The sequence below is a fragment of the Quercus robur genome, chromosome 11 (assembly GCF_932294415.1).
Source record: "Quercus robur chromosome 11, dhQueRobu3.1, whole genome shotgun sequence".
NCBI classification, from domain to species: domain Eukaryota; kingdom Viridiplantae; phylum Streptophyta; class Magnoliopsida; order Fagales; family Fagaceae; genus Quercus; species Quercus robur.
In genome coordinates this window covers 23495741-23516615 of record NC_065544.1, presented here as the reverse complement: position 1 = coordinate 23516615, position 20875 = coordinate 23495741, and the positions used below count along the sequence as shown (strand labels likewise).

General features: G+C 33.5%; 2 protein-coding genes across 2 annotated transcripts; one reads left to right on the top strand and one right to left on the bottom strand.

The window, feature by feature from the left end:
• Nucleotides 1-1845: 1845 nt before the first annotated feature.
• Nucleotides 1846-3568, bottom strand: LOC126705751 (RING-H2 finger protein ATL54-like). The gene has a single exon (XM_050404931.1). The coding sequence runs from the start codon at nt 3285-3287 to the stop codon at nt 2175-2177; it is 1113 nt and encodes a 370-aa protein (XP_050260888.1). The 5' UTR covers nt 3288-3568; the 3' UTR covers nt 1846-2174.
• Nucleotides 3569-18144: 14576 nt separating this feature from the next.
• LOC126706503 (uncharacterized) lies at nt 18145-20601 on the top strand. Its single transcript, XM_050406001.1, has 5 exons — nt 18145-18460; nt 18554-18622; nt 19430-19518; nt 19896-20098; nt 20404-20601. The coding sequence occupies exons 1-5, from the start codon at nt 18255-18257 to the stop codon at nt 20485-20487; spliced, it is 651 nt and encodes a 216-aa protein (XP_050261958.1). The 5' UTR covers nt 18145-18254; the 3' UTR covers nt 20488-20601.
• The last annotated feature ends 274 nt before the right edge of the window (nt 20602-20875 follow it).

Below are 20875 nucleotides of genomic sequence, written 5' to 3'. Positions count from 1 at the left end.
TAGACCATAAAGAGGTTGCCCATAATTGTTGAACAAAAAGGGTCTTTCGTGAAAATATGAATGGTTGTTTCAGTTGGGATCCCACAGAATGTGCATTTGTCAACTAAAGCCCCATTTTAATCTCCCATCCATCTTAAGGCAAGGTCGCTGTAAGATTTGGGGCTACATTCGGCATCCTAAATTTTGAGACAAAAGCATTGGTTTAGAATTTTGAAGATCAGACTAAAATCTTCTGTACATGAAGTCCAAGTAGGAGGTGACTCTCATCGGGTAACACAAAGAAGGACATTAAATAGGATGGCATAGCAAATGCCACAAATCTAATTAACGTGGCTTGAGCAGCCTAGGATAATCATTTTTGCTTTCACCCTTGTAATTTGTATTGAAATTTTGCACCGCACCTTCAAAGGCTTTGGATTTAATGGCACTAATTTTGAGTGGCAAGCCTAGATAGTTGGCTTTTTTAGCATCTTCAATTGTAAACCCCATGATTGAGGATAAAGGAGCTCTTTCAGCTATACTAATGCTCCTGCTGAAGATCTGAGACTTTAGTAGGAACAAATTGACTGCTTTACCTGACCAGGCCGTGTAAATGATATTAGAGCTTCTGCTTGTTGCTCTTCATTGAGAATGAACAGAAATAAATGCAGTTGACAGATGGCTAGCGAAAGCTCTGCTCACTTTTACCACTTTCGGTTAGCCCCAAATAGTCTGTCCATTGAAAATTTGTAACTACACCCTTGACAGAACCTCTACAACAAGGATTAATAAGAAAGGAGGCATAGGGTCCCCTTTTCTTGGGCATCATTGAGGTTTGAAGAATCATGGTAACTGTCAATGATTAAGATAGAGAAAGCATCGTTGAGATGTATTGCTCTATCCATTACACCCATTGCTCTGAGAATCCAAAACACCTGAGCTGTTGGAGAATGAAAGACCACTCAAGCCTAACATAGGCTTTCTCCATATCTACCTTCAAGCCAATCAATCCTTGTCTACTTTGCTTCAAGCTCACAGAACGAAATGATTTACTGGGCTAAGATACTATTATCCCAGATTCTTCTTCCATGAACAAATTTTACATGCCAATTAGATATCTAGGAAGAAGAGGATTTAACAAATTTGCAAGAATTTAGGAATTTGCATTGTTAATAACATTGCAAAGAGATATTTGTTGGAATTGACTTTTAGTGGCTGCATTCTCTATTTTTAGGATGAGAGTGATGAGATTATGAATAAATTGCCGAAGAATGAACTCTTCCTCAAAGAAGATGGCGATGGAAACTAAGGCATTGCCCGTTTTCCCTTGAGCAAATCTATGGTATGATTTATCCTATAGATTATTCTCACAGAAATTATTAGCACCTCAGGGCAAGGAAATCTTCCTCAAACCTTAAGGGAGGTGGATAGTATAATTCATACATTTTTTTATTATTGAGCTTTCTTTTTTTTTTAATAATTTATCCTTCCCTCTGTTAGATAAGCTAGGCTGAGAGATGTTCTTGCCTCTTCCCCCTAATGAAAACTTACCATTTAGCAAAACAAAAAAGAAACAGAGTTTTTGGCCCTAAGGAAAGGGAGAAGGGAGATTAAATTAGTGACCTTTGTTTCATGAGACATGGTTCGTATCTGGTTGTGTTTCTGTTTAGGATTTCAAGTAAACACATGGTTTGGTCATAATCCATCAAATAAAATCCATGAACAAAACAGGTGGCATCCTATGTGATGAGCTAAAGAAAAATAACTTAATTATATGAAATCAAAAGAAGGGAAAAAAAAATCCAGAAGTGAACAAATTTTGAAACGAAATGTAACAGAATAAAATATATAGATTGGATGATCAAATTGAGCATAACGTAGTCGGATTTGATTATTTGGCCTCTAAATGAATATAGATAGCATTGTAATTGCAGCAGTTTGAAAATAAGTTACAACTGTTGAGCTCCCTTTGAAAACTTGAAAGTTGACAAATACAGAAATGAACATCTGAGATGAATCCCACTTATGGATCAATCTCAATTTCCTCTTGTCACTATACACTTTGGGACCTTATGACTATGACTTTATTACATAGTATCAGACACATAAAAGTAAAATTCTGTAACATCTCAGCTTAGCAAGAACTTGTGACACATCAATTTTTTCAGAAAACTTACTTGACAACATGAGCAAGATCAAAAGCTTCGCAAAACCAAGTTTCGGCTCTGGCTATAGTTGCCTAACTTGAATTTCCCACTCCAGGAAACAGATCTCTTCATGAAAATAGGCCTATTTGGCAGCAATCTCGCTTTTGAAGAACTACCCAATAATCTCAACAAAGTCCTATTCCCATCACCTCTATTTCCAACAATTCTTGTGTTTTCATTCAATTTTACCAATTGGGTTTCTGAATTCCCAGCAGACTCTACTGGAACAATATTAGCAACAGCAAGACTGATCCTTGAAGCTGACAAAGAGTCCAAGGAAACTGATCTTCTCAATGGTTGTATGCCATTCACTTCCACATTTGAATTCCCACATCTTTTCTCACCATTCTCAGACACTGATCCACCTTCCTCTACACCAATCCTTACCTCACAAACCTCTTCTTCAATGTCCCGATCGGATTCACTACTACTATGTGAAATCTCCACTTGGGCTTCTTCCCCTGCATCTAAATTCTCGACCTCAGGCTCTGGCACCGGCGTCATGGACGTGCTTCTGATGATAGGCGCACGGCACATGGGGCAATTGGTGTGTGATCGAAGCCAAGTATCAATACAAGGGATGTGAAAAGCATGATTACACTTGGGTAACAGTCTAAGACTCTCATCTTCTTCAAACTCACCCAAGCAAACAGAGCACTCTGTTCCTTCAACAAGACCATCACCTCTCTTATACTTGCAAACCCTGATTGAACTTATAACTGATGGTTGTAGACCAACGGTGCGTATGTACCAGATGGGATGGTCAATGATAGGTCCTTCTTCTTCATCAAAAAACTCATCCCGGGTCTCTTCAGTTTGTGACTGTGTGCTCCTCCTTGAGTTGCGCCGGCGTAAATAGTAGCGTGAATAGATAGCCAAAAAACAAACGATAATAAAAGCAGCGGCGAAAACCGTGCCTATGGCGATCACATAAGTTGGGATATTATGGGTTTTTTCTGAAGGGGGGGGAGGACTTGGTGGGGGTGGACAGAAAATCGGACAGGGATTTTGACAATCTTCTGGACATTTGCCTGAAACATAATAACCATAACATGAACAGTCTGGATCGTCACTACCCAGCTTTCTATGAAGAAACCCCATTTCAAGAGACAGGGATTTGGTTATGCAGACAAAGAAAACACCAAAGCAAAACCATCAGAGAGAGAGAGAGAGAGAGAAAGGTTCAAGGTTAGGTGGTGGTTGAAGTGAACAAAGAGAAGAATTGAATTGCAGGTAGGAATTGGGAGCAGGTTTGGTTCAAGACGGCTTCTTTCGTTAAAGGGTGATGTTTGAATTTGGAGAATAATGGAGAACAGAGATTGGATATTGGAGATTAGCTGAGCTGTGTGACCTTTCTTTTTGATTGTTTATGCGTTGCTTGCTTGACTTTGTAACTTTACTTTTGTATTTTATCATTTTATGGAGCAGGCTTTTCTGGACTTTTTGGTTCTAGCCAGGCCAGATAAACTCGAATCAAATTCTTTTACTTTTCTTTTTTTAATCCATTTCCCAATCAGAAAGAATTACCATTAAAAAAGTTAATGGGAAACAAAAGATTAATTACGTTGAGACAATTTCGAGAGCTCATTCTTATAGGATTAAAAAAAAAAAATGCCTTTTTGTTTCCCTATCAAAAGTACAAGGAAAGGCATGAATGATGCAAAATTACATGAATTGACAAAAATTTTAGTGAACGTATAACATTTCAGATTTTTTTTTTTTTTTTTTTTTGAAGCCTTAAATAAAATCTTTTAGAGAAAGTTTAAGAACATAATTTTTTTTATGCTTTTTTATTACAACTCTAATAGGGTCGATATTGAATAGTGGAGAAAAAAGCTGCATTTGTGACACAAAACTTGTAGACGTAGAAGAATTGTTTATTTTTATCATTTTCTGACATTCAAGCAGAGAATGTTGCTCACAAAGTTTGCAAAGTACTGTGTTTCAGTTTGTTTAACTAGTAAAATTTCTGAAAATTGAATAAGGAATTTAAGATTTAATCTTCACTTACACCAAAAATCAACTAATGTCTTAATCTGGTGATAAATAACATAATCATCAGAAACAAACGTCATAGCTTAAAACTCTATCAAAAACAAAAGCAAAAAAAAAAAAATGCACATAAAAATATATAAGCATAACGGTGTGTTGTTTCGTGCATTCTTAATAGTTTAAAATACATATTATAACATGATAAATGTTATTTCCACAATATATGCACAAAAAATTTTAAGTGGTAAGTTGTTACTAACTGTTGCTGATAGGTAAAAAAGTAATTTCGATGATGAATTCAAATTAAAACTAATAACAACTTAACCCCAAAGATTTGTTGAGAAAGTGTGATGAAAATATTGTAGACACAACACTTTTATTATTATTATTATTATTATTATTATTATTATTATTATTATATTGTTGAAAACTAATCTTAATCCAAATGCTAGACTTAAAAATACTAGTGACAAGACTTTATTAATCCAATGTTTCACTCTAGATGTTAGGGTTCAAATTCCAAAATTGATTCATTGGAAAGATATTACTCTTCCTAATGAATGGTTGTTGGAAGGAGAAACTTAGCCTGCTAAATTTGCATCTGATGAAATTAATCTTGATTATATCCAATAGTATCTTGATGAAATTGTTAAAATAAGTTTTGGTAATAATAACAACAAACCTTTAATGATCAATGAAAGAAGACATTCCTCGGCTTACCCCCGTATTCAGGCAGTCATGCCTCACCCTACTACACTTGCAACTACATCTACTGCCACACCTGCTAAGTCTTTTGCTAAGTCCAAAAAGAAGAAGTTTGCCTTCGATGGTCTCAACAGATTTGCCATAATTGCACTGTTAAAACAACATTGGAAGGATGAAGAAAAAGCTGCAAATGCTAACTCAAAAGAAAAGGAAGATGAACAAGAATCCGAGGCATCCTCAGAAGCCCGTATTGCTAATAATGACAATCCTTATTATCCCTATAATCAAGAATTATTTGGACATGATAAAACTTCCACACCAGACTTAGGTAAGAATTAACTATGTCGGCACAAATAGCCAAAACTATTAAGCATACTACCCAAAAAATAAATAAATAAATAAATCCCTCATTCGGTCCAATTGTCAAAACTTTCCAACGTCGAAGAGAATGACTTGTCATAAATCACTAAAGTCGGCAAAATAAAAATAAAAAAAATGACAAGTCATTCCCTTCCACGTTGGAAAGGTTTGACAATTGGACCGAATGAGGGTTTTTTTTTTTTTTTTTTTTAATTTGTATGGCTTTGTTTTCGATTTTTAGGGCTATAGTTTGAGTCTTGCGACCTTATTCCTCTATTTCTCACATGGGTTTTCATGTTTTAGATGCATCAAAGCATGGCAAGGTTTTCCATGATATAATTTGATTGGCCTAAATGGAAGCAATTCCTCGTTTGCTCTTCTAGATTCTTCATAGGTTATATCGGTAATAGCCCTTGTGACTTGTAAGGTATGTTCATTCAAAATTGACTTTTCTTTAAGAACAAATAATAATATTCAAAGTTCTCATGTTTATTGTTGGGGCAAATGTAGACCCCAGGTTGTGCCAAATTACCAATTTTAAGTCTTAGAGTAATAATTAACCAATTACGCTTGGAGATTCAGTTTCTATTAGTCATTCACACGCCATATCGCAAAACAATAACAATGAAAGATAAAGAACATTGTGATATGGTGATGAAGAGAAAACTCGAGTCAGGAAAACAAATTTATTAATATAGAGTGAAAGTTTTACGATAGATTCAACCCTTAAAATTTAATGTTATGTCATGTAATACTTACTAATATGACCCCATAGAACTCCAAATTCTTGAGCTCTTCTTTCTATAGATCTTTTGGAACGTGGTCACGACTTCAAGAACCCTCTTGAAGATTCCTTCTAGTAGCTTGTGTATGTATTGGATATAGCAACTTCAACTAGTTCGCCAGATCTTGAATGGTCTTCAACTTTAACCTAGAAGCTTAGATAAATGATTGGGCTGGATCTAGAATCTATCAGCAGCACAATTCTCGACCTATCAAGTTAAGTGTCATGTATCAAAAATCTTGATTGATCGACATGAATCGAGATTTCAAAACTTGCAATTTTTTTTTAGTACAAGTCTTGGACTTCAAATACACATGAACCACATTCTCAAGACAACTTTTGTTTACGATTTGCCCACCTACACTACAGAGTCAACAGTTATGATTTTTCTTGGGAATGTTTGTGGTTGTTTGGGTTTGATTTTGATTTTGATGGCTATTTCTCATTTGGTTATTGGTTTTTTTTTTTTTTTTTTTTTGGGCAAATACTCTCTCTCACTCTCTCACTCTCTCTCTTCGGTTGCTAAAGATATGTGTAAATGGAGAATAGAATGGACCTTAAAATTTTCATGGTTCAAGTTGTTTTTGATTTGAGAATATGGTACTTTATGAATATGATTGGTGGTTTACTGATTTTTGTTCATTGGGTTTTTTTTTTTTTTTTTTTTTTTTTTACAAGATAGAATTTCTACTCTAATGTATGTGAAGCTCCCTCCTAGAGATTTAAACTTCAACCCTTACCCTCCACACCCCACAAGCACTTATACTTGTGGAGTGACCATCGCACCAAGGGTATGCGGTGGTTCACAGGGTTTGAATAGACAGGAAATATAGAATTAAAAAATTGAGCAGTGTTTCAGGTATTAGTTTTATTATATTGATCTTACAAACTGATGTGTTATTAATCAAAAAAATGCAATTCCAAGATTTGATTATGAGGTAGTGGATACGCACTAATTACATTTATTATCATATCAATTTATAAGTTTTATGTAGTAAAATTTGTAATATCTTTAGTTTTTTTTTTCTAAAAAATTTACTTTTTGGGCCCAATACATAGTGAGTGGTCTAAGCCATCTGATCCAACTACACCGAGCCCATAAATACGAAAGGACACTGGTAGGATGCGGTGCAATTGAGGATTTGGGCCAAAATAAGTAGAATTATGACAATGGGACACTGGTAGGACACGACCATTCTTGCAGTAAGATGCGGTGCAATTGAGGATTTGGGCCAAAATAAGTAGAATTATGACAATGGGATTGTGGTGGATAAAAATGACTATTTTAGAAAATAAAAAATATGATATAGGGGAAAAAAATTGCTGATACATTTTTTTAAGGAGAAATTGCTGATACATTTACTAGTGAGAGGGTCATCTCCATGGGAGCTAAATGGAGGGTTGGGGATGGAAAAAAAATATTCAGATCTTTGAAAACAGTTATCTTCCCAGGGATAATGGTGGTAGGGTAATTTCTTGTCATATTTCATACTACAGACAAGGGGAATTGATCAATGTTTCTGATCTTTAATAATCTTGAAATTTTGCAAGGATAATATACAAAAATAATGTAATCTAATGGTGGATTTGCCAACATTCACATCCAATATAGATTTTTGGCATGCATGTTAAAAATATAGAGAACATGTAATCCAACGGTTGGATTTTCAAATTATTTATCCAATGATTGGTCCCTACATTTTTTTTACTGGATGCGGTCCCTAAAATCGAAAAAACATTCTCATTTTAGTCCCTACCGTCATCTCACTAACAGAAATTGTCTAAATGGCAGATAAAGTTCACCGTTAGCATGTTAAACGCTAACGTGGTCAATAAAATACTAGTGAAAAATTTTATTTGACATTTTAAAAATGCCATATTGGTATTTAATTTAAAATAATAAATAAATAAATAAAAACCACATCAGATAAAATCAAATTCTAAACTTCTAATTTTAAAAAAATAATAAAATAATAAAAACTAAAATATATTAATTATATATTTTTTTCTTTTCATTATTTAGTTGGAAGAACATGTTATTCATGTTCTTCCCCAAAATTGTTCATATTCTTTCTCACTTCCCCAAAATTGTTCATGCTCTTCCTCAAATAATTGGTTGCCTAGAAAATTAAAAAATCTATATTTTTGTGTCTTTTCTTGCATTTTCTTAGCAACCAAACATGAAAAAACACATATAGAAATCTTCAAACTAAGACCAAAATTGAGACCAAACCTCAACAATCACCAAAACATCTTAACCAAAACACCAAAACACACCAACTCACCCCACGACCCACTCACAACCCACCACTAGACTCAATCGACCACCGCTTCACAACCACCAACCACCACCACCAATATTTGTTTTACAAGGGCAATCAGAGATAAAGAGAAGGTCAAACTGAGAGTTTCAGTGGAGAGAGAGAGAGAGAGACCAATAATTAGCCATGGAGCCACCAATCTAAGAGAGAAAGACCCAGCAAGAGAGAGAGAGAGAAGGAACCACTGATATGTAAGAAGAGAGACACTGATCTAAGAAATAAAGAGTTTGGAATGAGAGAGAGAAATTGAGATGAGAGATCAGAAGAAGAAAGAAGGGGAGGTGGCAAGATTTGGAAGAAGAAAGAAAGAAAAAGAAACAAACACACACACACACACATACAAAGAAGGATTGGGAGTTAAAATTATTTTTTGTTTATAATTATGTTCCTTTTCTTTTTTTTAAACTGATAATTTTTTTTTTTAAGGTCAAATGTGATGTGGATGCTAACCAGGAATTTTTTTATTATTATTTTATTAGCCACATCTGAATCTAACATGCTAACAGTGCACTCTATCTACCACATAGGCAATTTTCGTTACTAGGATGATGGCAGGGACTAAAATGAAAATGCTTTTTTTTTTATTTTAGGGACCGTATTCGGTATATAAAAAATGTTGGAACCAAAAATGCATTTCCACCACACACACACGCACACACACATATAAACAAGCATGTCACTAATCACAAAATATTAATTCAAATATTTATTATATTGTTTAAGTAGCGCTAATCACATTTTTACCTCATTAGTTTGTAAACCTTTTGATGTAAATTTTTTAGTAGCTTTAGCATTTTCTTTTATTATTTGTTCCACTTTTATTTTTTTCTCATGGCAATTCAATTAGTGGTTCCCATAGTTTGAACAGAATAGTTTTTTTTTTTTTTTTTTAAGAAAAACACTTAATGTTGTGTGGGTTCTAATTATCTTAAATGGTAAAGTTTATTGTGGTCAAGAAAGAGATTTGGAATTCATTCGAACCCAAATATTAATTGATAAAGATGAATCATCTTGGAACCTTGCTTACTTCTTTGAATATTGTTAATAATTATGAATTGGTTATTTTGTTTATCTATACCAATGTTATTAAACTCGGCCCGACCTAGCCAGTCGAACCGATGACCTAGTGACCCGATGCATAGACCAGGCTAAGTGATCAATTGGATCGGAACAGTACATGACCCAGTCAAAACCAATGTAACTCGGTGGATTTTAAGCAACCCGTGTGACCCGGGTGGGTTTTATTAACCCAGCCAGGTTTGTGAATTATGTAAAATTACATTAATAGGTCCACTTTATTGACTCTTTTATTATTTAAATGTGTGATAATATGGTAATTTAAACAAGAGTTTGAGATTTTCCTTTTTATTTATTTAAAATACATAATTTTAAAACATGTAACAAGATTTTATTTAGCAAAGACTTTATTGCAATCTTATGACATTAGTTTATTTTCCTTGTGAATTTTATAGAATTTCTAATGCTATTGCTTATAAAACATTGATTTTGAATTATAATAGCGAGTTTGATTTAGGCATATGCTTTTTTTCATTTACATATTCAGGTTATGATTTCTCAAACTTAATTTTATATATATTTAATGTTTTTTAAAAAAATATTTAACCCACTAGTTGAACCAATGACCCACTAGTTGAACCAATGACCCAGCTCACAAATCGGGTCAATGTTTGGTCATGGTTTAATAACTATGATCTATACTACTATTTAAGGGGCTTCCCCTATTTGGATTGGACATTTTTTTTTGTTCCAAAATACCCCAAAAGCTTATATTTAAGTATCCTCAACAACATTGATTCTCTCTTCCATAGAGTCTTCAAAGCAAAGTTCTTTCCAAATTGCTCTATTTTGGATGCAAAGGAGTCAAAGGCAGGTTCTTATGCATGGAAAAGCATCCTCAAAGGGCAAGATGTGATTCTAGAAGGCGCTTGTTGGAGGGTTGGCGATGGAAAGTCCATCAAAATTTGGCAACACTACTGGCTACATACAAAACACCCAACCAAAATTTCATCCCCTATCCTGGATTCAATGGAAGAAGCAACGGTGGAATGCTGGATTAATTAGGACAACAGAACTTAGAACCTTGAAATGATTGATGGGATTTTTGCTCCACAAGAGGCAGGATTAATTAAAAGAATTCCCTTAGCAAAAAATGCAGCCACAAATTCATTGTTTTGGCCTAGAGTTGAGAATGGGCAATACTCTTGCAAGTCCGGGTTCCAATTTTTGAAAGATCAAGATGCTAGTTTCACTCATCCAGCTCCACCAGACCCTGCTCAATCTCTTTGGAAAAAAATCTGGGCTCTTGATGTTCCAAACAAGGTGAAACACTTCACATGGCGTGCCTGTAGAAACTCTCTGCCAACGAAATGCAATCTGGTTCGTCGCCAGGTGCTCACTGATCATCACTGTGACAGGTGCACCACAACTCAAGAAGACATGCTTCATGCACTTTGGTCATGTTCCGAATTGGATGGGGTGTGGGATGCTGCAGAATGGGGTTTCAGGTCTTGGGTAGATATCCAAAACTTCAGGGAGTTGCTGAACTGGATTTTTGATCATGGCAGGCGAGCTGAAATCTTTTCAATGACAGCATGCCGCATTTGGCAGCAGCGAAACAAGGTGAGAAATCAACAACCCCACCATCCCATTGATCAGCTGTCTTGGGTTGCTGCAGAATGGCTTGCTGAGTTCGTTGCTACCCAGCCAACCACACCTATACGGACTACACAATCCAGTCGGATATAGTGGAAGACCCCTCCTCCTAGCTAGTTCCTTCAAAATCAATTATGATGGAACTGTTTGTTCAAGCTCAAGCTGTTCAGGTATAGGAGTTGTAATCAGAGATCATGATGGTTTGGTTATCGCATCACTTGCTCAAAATCTTAGTCAAGCTTACAAACCGATGGAGATCGAAGCTATGGCAGCAACCCGAGCTATTGAGTTTGCTGCAGAAGTTGGTGTGGACAGAGTTGCGATTGAAGGGGATTCGAGTGTTGTTACGGAAGCATTGAGGTCCAACAATGCAGGACTAGCATCATATGGTTTACTCGTTGTAGATGCTAAGCTGTTAGAGGAACTTTTCAGAATTATCCTATTCTCATAGAGGGTAACAACGTGGCACATGGTTTGACCAAATTAGCGCCATCAATTTCTCATTTTGTTCAAACTGATTTTAAAGTTTCATTGGAATAATATAAACGGACTTCATTCTCATAAATAAAAAAATAAAAAGCTTACGTCTAAGTAAAGACAATACTAAATAATAATCTAGTAAAAATATATTTTTAAAATATTTCCTTTAAGATAGGACCACTTATTTTGTTAGTTTTTTCTATTTAAAAATGCCCACATTAAAACCCCCCACATTGCTTGCCAGTTGCCATCCACTTTTTACTAATCAAATTTTTTTTATGAGAAAATTTTTTTCTTATCCACTTACTTTTTCAATGTTTTTTTTTTTTTAACTACTTATCAGTTATCAAAAAATCTTTTCCACTTCAAAAAAATAAATAAATAAATAAACTTCTACACTCCCACTCCTACAAATTCAAACTAAATGGTTTTAGTTTCAAACACTTCCCACATCCCACGTTCACCACTTCCAATCTCACTTTTTTTATATATTAAAAAAAAATAAAAACTTTTTCTTCTTTATCAGTTTATCTTACTATCATTATATAAACACACACTATCTCTGTGGTGGGCAAAAAATGGGACAAGTCAGTCTCAAGTTTAAACTTGCTACTTTTGCTCACACAATTAATTTTTAAGAGATGAGATGCTTAATCAACCTTAAATACCCTTAACTATATGAAAAAATTTAACTAGAGGCGACTAAATTAATTCTAAGTATGAATGAATGTGCATAAGTAAGAAGCAACCTCAAAGGGCCTATATTGAGTTCCTCGGGTTTAGTCTGAGGTAGTGATTACAAATGGTTTATAATTCTAAAAAAGTGAATCCCTTCCTCCAAGGGCTTCTCAACTTTATATAATCAAACAAGATGTATCTGAGCCCTACATTGGAGGGTTGGAGTTTGATTTCTCTGATACTTGTCAATTCAGACTTACTAGAAGGCTTCCACACTAGGCTATGAGCTGGGTTGACAATATTCAGAGGTCATTTCCTTATTAATGCAGCCAACTAAGTGGATGCAAAGCATTGAATGTAGAGGTGATGTATGTTTTATCTATCCTCTTTCCTCTCTTCCCAACTTGACGACAAATCTTTCTCCTCATCCTCGATTTGCATCCAATGGCCTTTAGCCTTGGTTCTCGGTTTTCCAAGGGCATGTTGGTATCCTCGGAGTCCTCGGGTGTTATAATCTCTCTGCACCTGCAGAGGGTTACTCATATTTTCCCGAGGATGTTTTGTTGGTGCTTTTTGTGGTTCATACTCCTGACATTGTCCTTAGTCTATCTGTCTATATTCTCAGATTCTCGACCACCCACAATCTCTATTTATATATATTTCACCTGTCCCTTTTTCAATTTCTTTGCATAGACTTTTGGATTTCATAAATTTTTTGCTCACTTCATTATCATTTCCAATTTCAAAAAGGTTCAACTCAAAAAAGAAATTTCAAAAAGGTTTGTTTCCTTTGACACTGTTAAAATTATTAATTTATTAGTTTGTGTATTTTTGTTTTCATAATTTTTTTACTAATCTCACCCATTTTTTAATTTCTTATTCTTTTATCTCTTTCTCAAGTCTCTTTTCTAGCTAATATCTACAATTCCTTTGATTTCCACAATTTTTTCTTCATTTCAACACTATCTTTCTTTTCAAACAAGTAAGTTTCATTCGACATTGTTGAAATTATTATTTGTAGGTTGTGTTTCTTTCATTTCATAATTGTTTTTCTAATATTACTTTTTTTTTAATATGGTCATAGTCAAAGAGATAGAGAAGCGACAGAAGCGAGAAGATTATCATTAGATTATCATAATTGTTTTGATACTCTCCGCAACAAAAATCAACACCTATATCTTTCCAGATTTGCCACAAATCCAATAGAGTAAATTTCTCATTTTAAAAAAAAAAAAAAAATCCTACATGATATATTATTATTATATATATTTTGGAGGGGGTGTTTCTTTTTTTCTATTCTTTTTTCTATTTGTATAATATTGACTTTATAAAAATTCAAGTCGTACATCTTTGCTGCTTTCTTTTCATGCCATTTTTTTTCCTATTTTTCACTTAGCTTTGCTTCGGAAATTTGTTGTAATGATCATTGGCCTTTTTGAGGTTGTAGCTTTGAGTTTGAGTTTAGCTGATTATGTATCAAGACAATAACTTTTTTTTTTTTTTTTGAATTTATAAAAACTTACTTAATATTTAGTTTCATAGAAGTGTTATTAAGGGTATTAGCCTTCAAAAGGGGTAGGTAATCTATTTGACGGCTTTAACACTTTAGCTGCTTATTTGTATCAAAGATTCAAATTGGAATATACTTGCGGACATTTTTTGTGTGATTTGTGTGTATCATCTTACCCAGTTTGTAAATAACGGTAATTTGATTTTAAATATGTACTAAAAATATGATGTGAAGCATAGTGTTTCCATCCAAAGTACAAAACACCTAAGTGTATGAGGTTGTGGGTGTGTAAAGAGATTTTACAATGCATAAAATTGCTAAAATGTACATTGTACAGTTGTCACACATCTATGTTATTTGATACAGGTTTTAGTTCACGAAGCATTCAAATTGAGTAATATTTTTGTTTAGCAAAAAAAAAAAAAAAAAAAATTGAGTAATATTTTTAAAACTATTTTTTTAATGATATAGATGAATTAATACTAGTCTAATCCCACGCACTTCGTGCGTGCAATGATGCTCTAGTTTTTGGGTTTAGTGTCATAATTTTTCATTTATCTCAATTTGATGTTTACACATTTGTCTACAAATATTGCGCTTTTGTGGATTGCTAATACAACTAAGAGTGTCAAAGGCTAGCTTTAAAAAATGAACACTAAATTAGCATTGAAATCACATAATTGCCATTAATAATTTGCATCCATTATAATTTGAAATTATTATATTTTTCAATCACAAAAAAACCTAAGAGTGTGGTGAAAAATTATTAGTGAAAACACCATTTTAGTCCCTATATTTTGGTTTACAGTCAATTTGGTTCTACTATTTTTAACTTGCACTCAAATTGGTCCTTAATATTTTACAATTGGAGATAAAATTTTAGAGAAAAGTTTACAGTCCTTATAAGTGTGTAAGGTAAGTAACCTTTCTCCTAATTGGTTTTATTTTGCTTATACTACTTTATTTTAACTACTGAATATTGTCTTATAATTGTTTTCAATTTTATTTTAATTGTTTTAACTACATTGATTTAAAGTAAAGAATAACGAATCATCATAAATATATTTAATAAATATATATATGATTTTATATATTTATTTGAATAAGATATATTTTTGTTTGAACTGTGATTTGATATATATAATTTTGGACAATTTGACTATGTTTTGACTCTGATACCCACCCAATGGGGGTTATTCATTGGTACCAAAACTAGTTCTATCTGGGACATCATGAGCCTATCGTGTTTCTGTACCCAACTAATGGGGGGATATACATTAGCATGGAACTAGTTTCATCTAAATCTGATGCCCAATCCCAAGGATATAACGTAACCATAGTCATAAAAGATTGTTAAGAATATGAATTATGTTTGAATATATGAACTATTTTAAGTCTATGAATCTTCTCATGTTTATTTTGAAACTCATAGTATATTATAATTTTTTATATGTGTGAAATATTTGATCCTATGTAAAATGTATTATTTTGTCAATATATATACTTGTCTTAGCTAGTTAGGATTTCGTTACTTATTGAGTTGTCAATTCATCCCCTTTTTCCCCTCCAGTTTCAGATTGTGAAGATAACAAGTTTTGGGAGTTTTGCTTTTGTGTTGTGAGCAGGGTAAGAAGCTTAGTGATTTTGAGATTAGATGGTCTTGTAATAGTCTTATATCTATTGGCCAATTGGCATTATGTACATAAAGTTGGGATTTTGTTCCATTTGAATTATTAGAGATCTATTCATAAAGAAATTGTTGAGATATTTTGGATTTATTTGATGTAATTTTTTAGGATAAATTTTAGTTTCTAAAAAGGCTTTACACACTTGTAGGGTGCTTACTTTATAAGCATGCGGCCGTTGTCACGTACCTAGCTTTTGCTTGGGTTTGGGGCGTGACAATTTAATGGTATTAGAGCTCTAGGTTTGATCAGTAGGGATTCTCACATGTCTAATTATTGAATGATAGTTAGGGTATGTCCTATTCAGAAGTTGGTGCTTGACCATTATTAGAGAATTAGAAATTGCAAAACTATTTAGGGGGTTAAGGTTTGATGTTAGAGCTATGATTCCTCAATTTTAGTTTATATGGAGTTAAGAAATTTTCAGAAAATTCGTAGTGTGAAGGAAAATCAATTTGTGGTTATTATAGTTCAAGTTATATTATATGTTATGGATATAAATTTTGAGGGCATTTAAAGAATTCATTTATAATATCGGTGGATTTCTTTGGATTCTGATGTTAAGGACTGACTTTCTTTTGGTCGGATCATTGTTCTTGTTATTGTTGACCTACATGGATTACCAGTGCCTAATTTATGAGTGAGGTAGTCCTTAAATGTTTTTGAGACATGTTCTGTTACATAGAAGTTTGAGGTCCTCAATTTCTTTTCTATGGACTTGGAAGATTGTTTAATATCCTGGGGAATAAGTTTTGATGCCAAAAATGTAATTCTTTGATTTTAATTGATAAGAGTTAATGGATTGACTCAATAGAACATGAAGTGTGTAGGAAGCAATGTTTGTGGTATTATAAATTGGATTAGTGAACCATATTTTGATTGGATATTGATAGATTTGGGTGGCAAGAGAGTTTATTTTGAAAAACTATTACAATTTGAATTATAGTCAATTATGGTACCTTTTGTTTTATATTGGCAGATAGTTAATAATTATAAAGTCACATTATACTCTTAAGTTCTAGGCTGTTGGGATAATACAATCTGCAAGGTGAAAAAAATTGGGGGGGGGGGGGGGGGGTGGTTGAGATATTTCATGGAATTCCCTCCTAGCCAATGCACATTTATAGATTATGATTTCATAATAAGCCATATATTTATGAGGAACTCAACTCTTCAATGAGTTCAGACCAAGCATCATCCGGAGGTTAAAGGTGAATAAAATTTTGCTTAATCATGAAGATTTTATAAGATTAAGATAGACATTCTATGACAAACACTATATCAATACTCAATTGATTTTTATATAGACTTTGGAAATTTCTATTTTACAATTTTGACGGAAATGTCTATGCATCTGTTGTGAAACAGTTTTGAACTTATATTTAAGTAGAGCAATATACCACTAAGTGGAATGTCAGAGCATAATGATTACGTTAAACTTTGATTGTTTGGATTTTCCTTCATCATAATCTTGGAGGCTCAATTATTGGAGATTATTTATTGAAGAAATATCATTTTTAATGGGTTTACTTGAACATGTAGGTTTTAAAAGTATTATTCGCTATGGAGGTAGTTTGTAGAGCAGTTTGGGTCAGAGTGATAGGTATCTGAAAAGAGTTCAAAAACTATCACCAAATTTCTTAATGCGGTTAGCCATCAGTGTTCTTTGGCTTGGTATCGAGTTCCAAACTTGATCCCTAACAATAGAAAAGGGTGTGGCAAGGTTAACACTCTAGCAATTGACAAGAGACCACACAAAAAACTATGCTCCAACACAAAGCAGAGTTTTTTTTTTTTTTTTTTTTGTTGGAAAGTGGAAGAGAGAGAACACAGAGAACATGAATTATTTATTTGCGTATCTTTGGAAGTGTTCTATATTGTCACGTACCATCTCTCACAAACAAAAATATTGATAAGACTGGCAGTCTGGCACAGTGGTATTTGATACAAAAACTAATTAATCATCTAAGATTAATGTTTGGTGTCATATTTATAGACACTACACAATATTTGTCAAAATTTGTAACCCATTACAAACGATCAAACGTATTTATTAAGAGTCACATCCTTCAAGTAAGAGTTACAACTCTTTGTTATGGGCTAAACCAGACCCACTAGGGACAATTCATTGGGTTCACTCGGCCCAATATTTTTAACACCTTATTTTCTCATGGGCATACAGGATACATCATACATGCTTTGTGCCCAATACAAATACTCTGTTTTTATCTCTTTTCTATATTATTTTCAATATAAGTAATTAATTTTACGCTTATAATATTTTCACAACAATTTTATAATAAATTATAAGTTGACAAGTTTTTATGAATCAATAAAACAGTAATATCATTGGTGAAATCATATTAAAACCTGTAGTAACTTGTCATCTATAATTTGTTGTAAAAATATTGTAAACTCTTTATTACTCTTTGTATATTGCTTGAAGCAAAATGAAAACCATGCCAAGCAACAAAAAAAGTGGTCTCTTTTTTTCTTTTTTCTTTTTAGGAAAGAAAAAGGGATCATCTTTGAAGCTCCTGAACAGAGTACGAAGTTTTTACTTGCAAGGAACACAGGTGACAGGTTAGCCTTATTTTAGGTATAAACCTTTAGCTTGGAGTGACAAAACATGTAAAATTAGCGTTATCCTTTAGCGTGTTCTTTCCAAGCACTTTGTTAGTCCCGCAAGCACTCCCTCACGCAAACCCCATTGGAAAAGTATAATAATACTACACTAATCTTTATCCTCCTTAGTCACAATTTGAAACATAATCTATATATATGCATAGTCTTCTGTTGATTGAAATTTCATTGTGCTTGAATTCTCTAACAAGGGTTACATATAGTCATTTTCAGAGATAAGAAAGAAAACCGTTCAATATGTCTAGAACAGGTTCAGGGCTTTCCTGCAAGTTGCGAAGCATTCTTGAAACAATTCACCGTGACAAGTCTTGCTCCGGCTATATATCTCAGGGACACCGGCCGGTTTTTTCTGTAAATAAGCTTGGAAATGGTTATGGAATGAACGAAGGGTCAAAGTTTTTCAGCACCAATAGCAAAACGTGGAAAAAACATGATGCTAATACGTAATCTTCTCTTGCTTTCTTTCATCTTTCTCCAAATAATCTTCAGGTTTTTCAAGAATGATTTTTTAATAGTTTCTTTGCTTTTAATTTTAGGGTCAATCAAGAAAAGGGCAAGGTTCAACCACCTGCACCAACCCCTCCAAAGTTCAACCTCCCTTCTTGGTATGTATTCCCATTAATATTTGTTTTTTAAGGAATTATAAAAACCTGATAAATTATTCAATACTTCTAGACCAATATTTCTTCCTCTTGATCGCCTAGGATGCACGGACACAAACTTGTGTACAGGTACGAGTATGGATACGATATGGCAACACGAGTAATTTTTAAAAAATTATAACATAATACAGCAAATTGGACACCGTTATGACACAGATACGACACAAGTATGACATTCAAAATGAAGTGTCCGTGCATCCTAATCGATCACATGATAATAAGTCCTGATAATTATATTTACGACTAAACCTACTATTTATATGAGATAAGGGAGTAAATTGTTGCCTGAGTATTGAATAATTTAAAAAAAAAAATGTGTGGCATTCAAAGAAATTAATATAGAAATTTTAGGTTTTTTTTTTTTTTTGGTCGGAATAGCTCCTGCGCACTGAATTCAACTTTCTGACTTGTTCCTATATTTAATAATCTAATAGAAGTCGTACAACCTATCCCAAATAAAAATAAAAATAAAAAAAAGAAAGAGTCGTGCTATATTTTTTTTTGCTAAAGAGTCGTGCTATATAATAATATAACAATGTCGTATATAGGAATTATTCCATAGTGGAATAGCATATGATTCTTAGGAAAACTGGAAAATCATCAGGTTCCATTAGTTTAATTAGATATTAATGATATATATTAGAAAATTTTGAAAATAATTATAGAATTTGGTTATTATGATCACCATTTCGCATGAGGGTGGGGCAGTGTCATCATGTGGGCAATTTGATGAATTACCAAACCATACAGGGCAAAATGGATTTTGGGCTCTATCTTTGCTTTCTCGCTACCATTGTGGAACTGGAAGCAGGATTGGAGGAAACTACAATGGATTGAAGGTAATTTCAGCTGTGCAATTTGTTAAACCTGAATTTTCTATCAAGCTTTCTTGTGTTATGTCTCTTAATCTCCTTAATTAGAATTTAGAAATAAATAAACATACTTGTAAATTGTAACTATTCTTTTTGGATTCACAACAAATTCCGATATTGGCATGATCAAACTTGGGAAAAGAATTATTTCCCAAATTAAGGGTATAAATGGAGAAAAAAAATGAACTTCAAGCAAAACAACTACAAACTTGGCCTAGAAGAGTAAAAAGTAAAAACACTTCTACTTCTATCTATAAGGTAATACAAAAAATATAGTATCATTTTCTCCCAATATTATTACAAAAAGGTTTTAATTCATTTATGGAATTATTTGGATGTTATAGGAGAGGCAGAAATAGTGGCTACAGAGGTTGAAATTGTAGCGGAGGTAGTAGAAAAGGTGGGCACTGTGGCAGAGAAGGTATCAGCAAAAGCTACAGATAAGCTTCCTGAAAATGGTAATCTGAAGAAAGCAGCTTTGTTGGTTGAACGTTTTTCAAAAGAGGTTGTCCACGATGCCCAACTAACAGAAGATTTTATCCACAAGGTATTGCAATATAAAAGCACTCTCTTTGAACCACTGTTAATTCGCAAGTTATTGCATTCATTTGCTGATACCTTCTCTTCCTTTATTAGTATTTTTCTTCATTGACCAAGCATCAGTTATTGGCAATATACATAATCATTCACTATCAAAACAACACAATTTTGTTTCATTCAACAATTTTAAAGCATTACTTAGGCATCTCCCAAGGCTGTGCAAACATCATAAACATGCATTACGCGAGTAGTACATACATGTATTTCCGTAGTGTAGAGGTATTGAATGATTTCGGTTTGATCAAAACATAGGTGGATACATTGAAGGAAGACGTGGAGACTCTGGTTGAACCCGTTATTGATCATATTGCGAAGCAAGAATCCAAAGCGAAGTAATGTTAGAATTTGTCAACACTCTGGAAAACTTCATGTTACCTTGTAATGTATATGTGACACTCCCAAACAAAGAAAAGCACCATACGTAAATAAAAACTAACAGGATTTAGCGTATTTTGAACTTTTTCTCTTAAAAAATAAGCATATTTTGCACTATTCCTATTGGAGGACCACAATTTGACTCCCTATTGCCATTCTAAAAATTGTCCGCATGATGTGATGTCAAATGTCATAAGAGATTTGAATGTATCTTTTCTCATCACCAATTGGTTTTGAGGTGGAATGGCACATTTCACGGTCCAACAAATGGTATCAGAGCTAAAGTCATGGGTTCAAGTCACGAGAGTGTCATTGTGAATGAGGGATTGTTAGAGGGACCACAATTTGA

What these genes read in the sequence shown, in the direction of transcription:
- LOC126705751 (XM_050404931.1), bottom strand. Translation starts at nt 3,287, where the DNA reads ATGGGGTTTCTTCATAGAAAGCTGGGTAGTGACGATCCAGACTGTTCA.
- LOC126706503 (XM_050406001.1), top strand. Translation starts at nt 18,255, where the DNA reads ATGTCTAGAACAGGTTCAGGGCTTTCCTGCAAGTTGCGAAGCATTCTT. An exon ending in AAAAAACATGATGCTAATAC is followed by an intron (nt 18,461 to 18,553) that starts GTAATCTTCTCT and finishes TTTTAATTTTAG; the next exon opens with GGTCAATCAAGAAAAGGGCA. An exon ending in AAGTTCAACCTCCCTTCTTG is followed by an intron (nt 18,623 to 19,429) that starts GTATGTATTCCC and finishes CAAACCATACAG; the next exon opens with GGCAAAATGGATTTTGGGCT.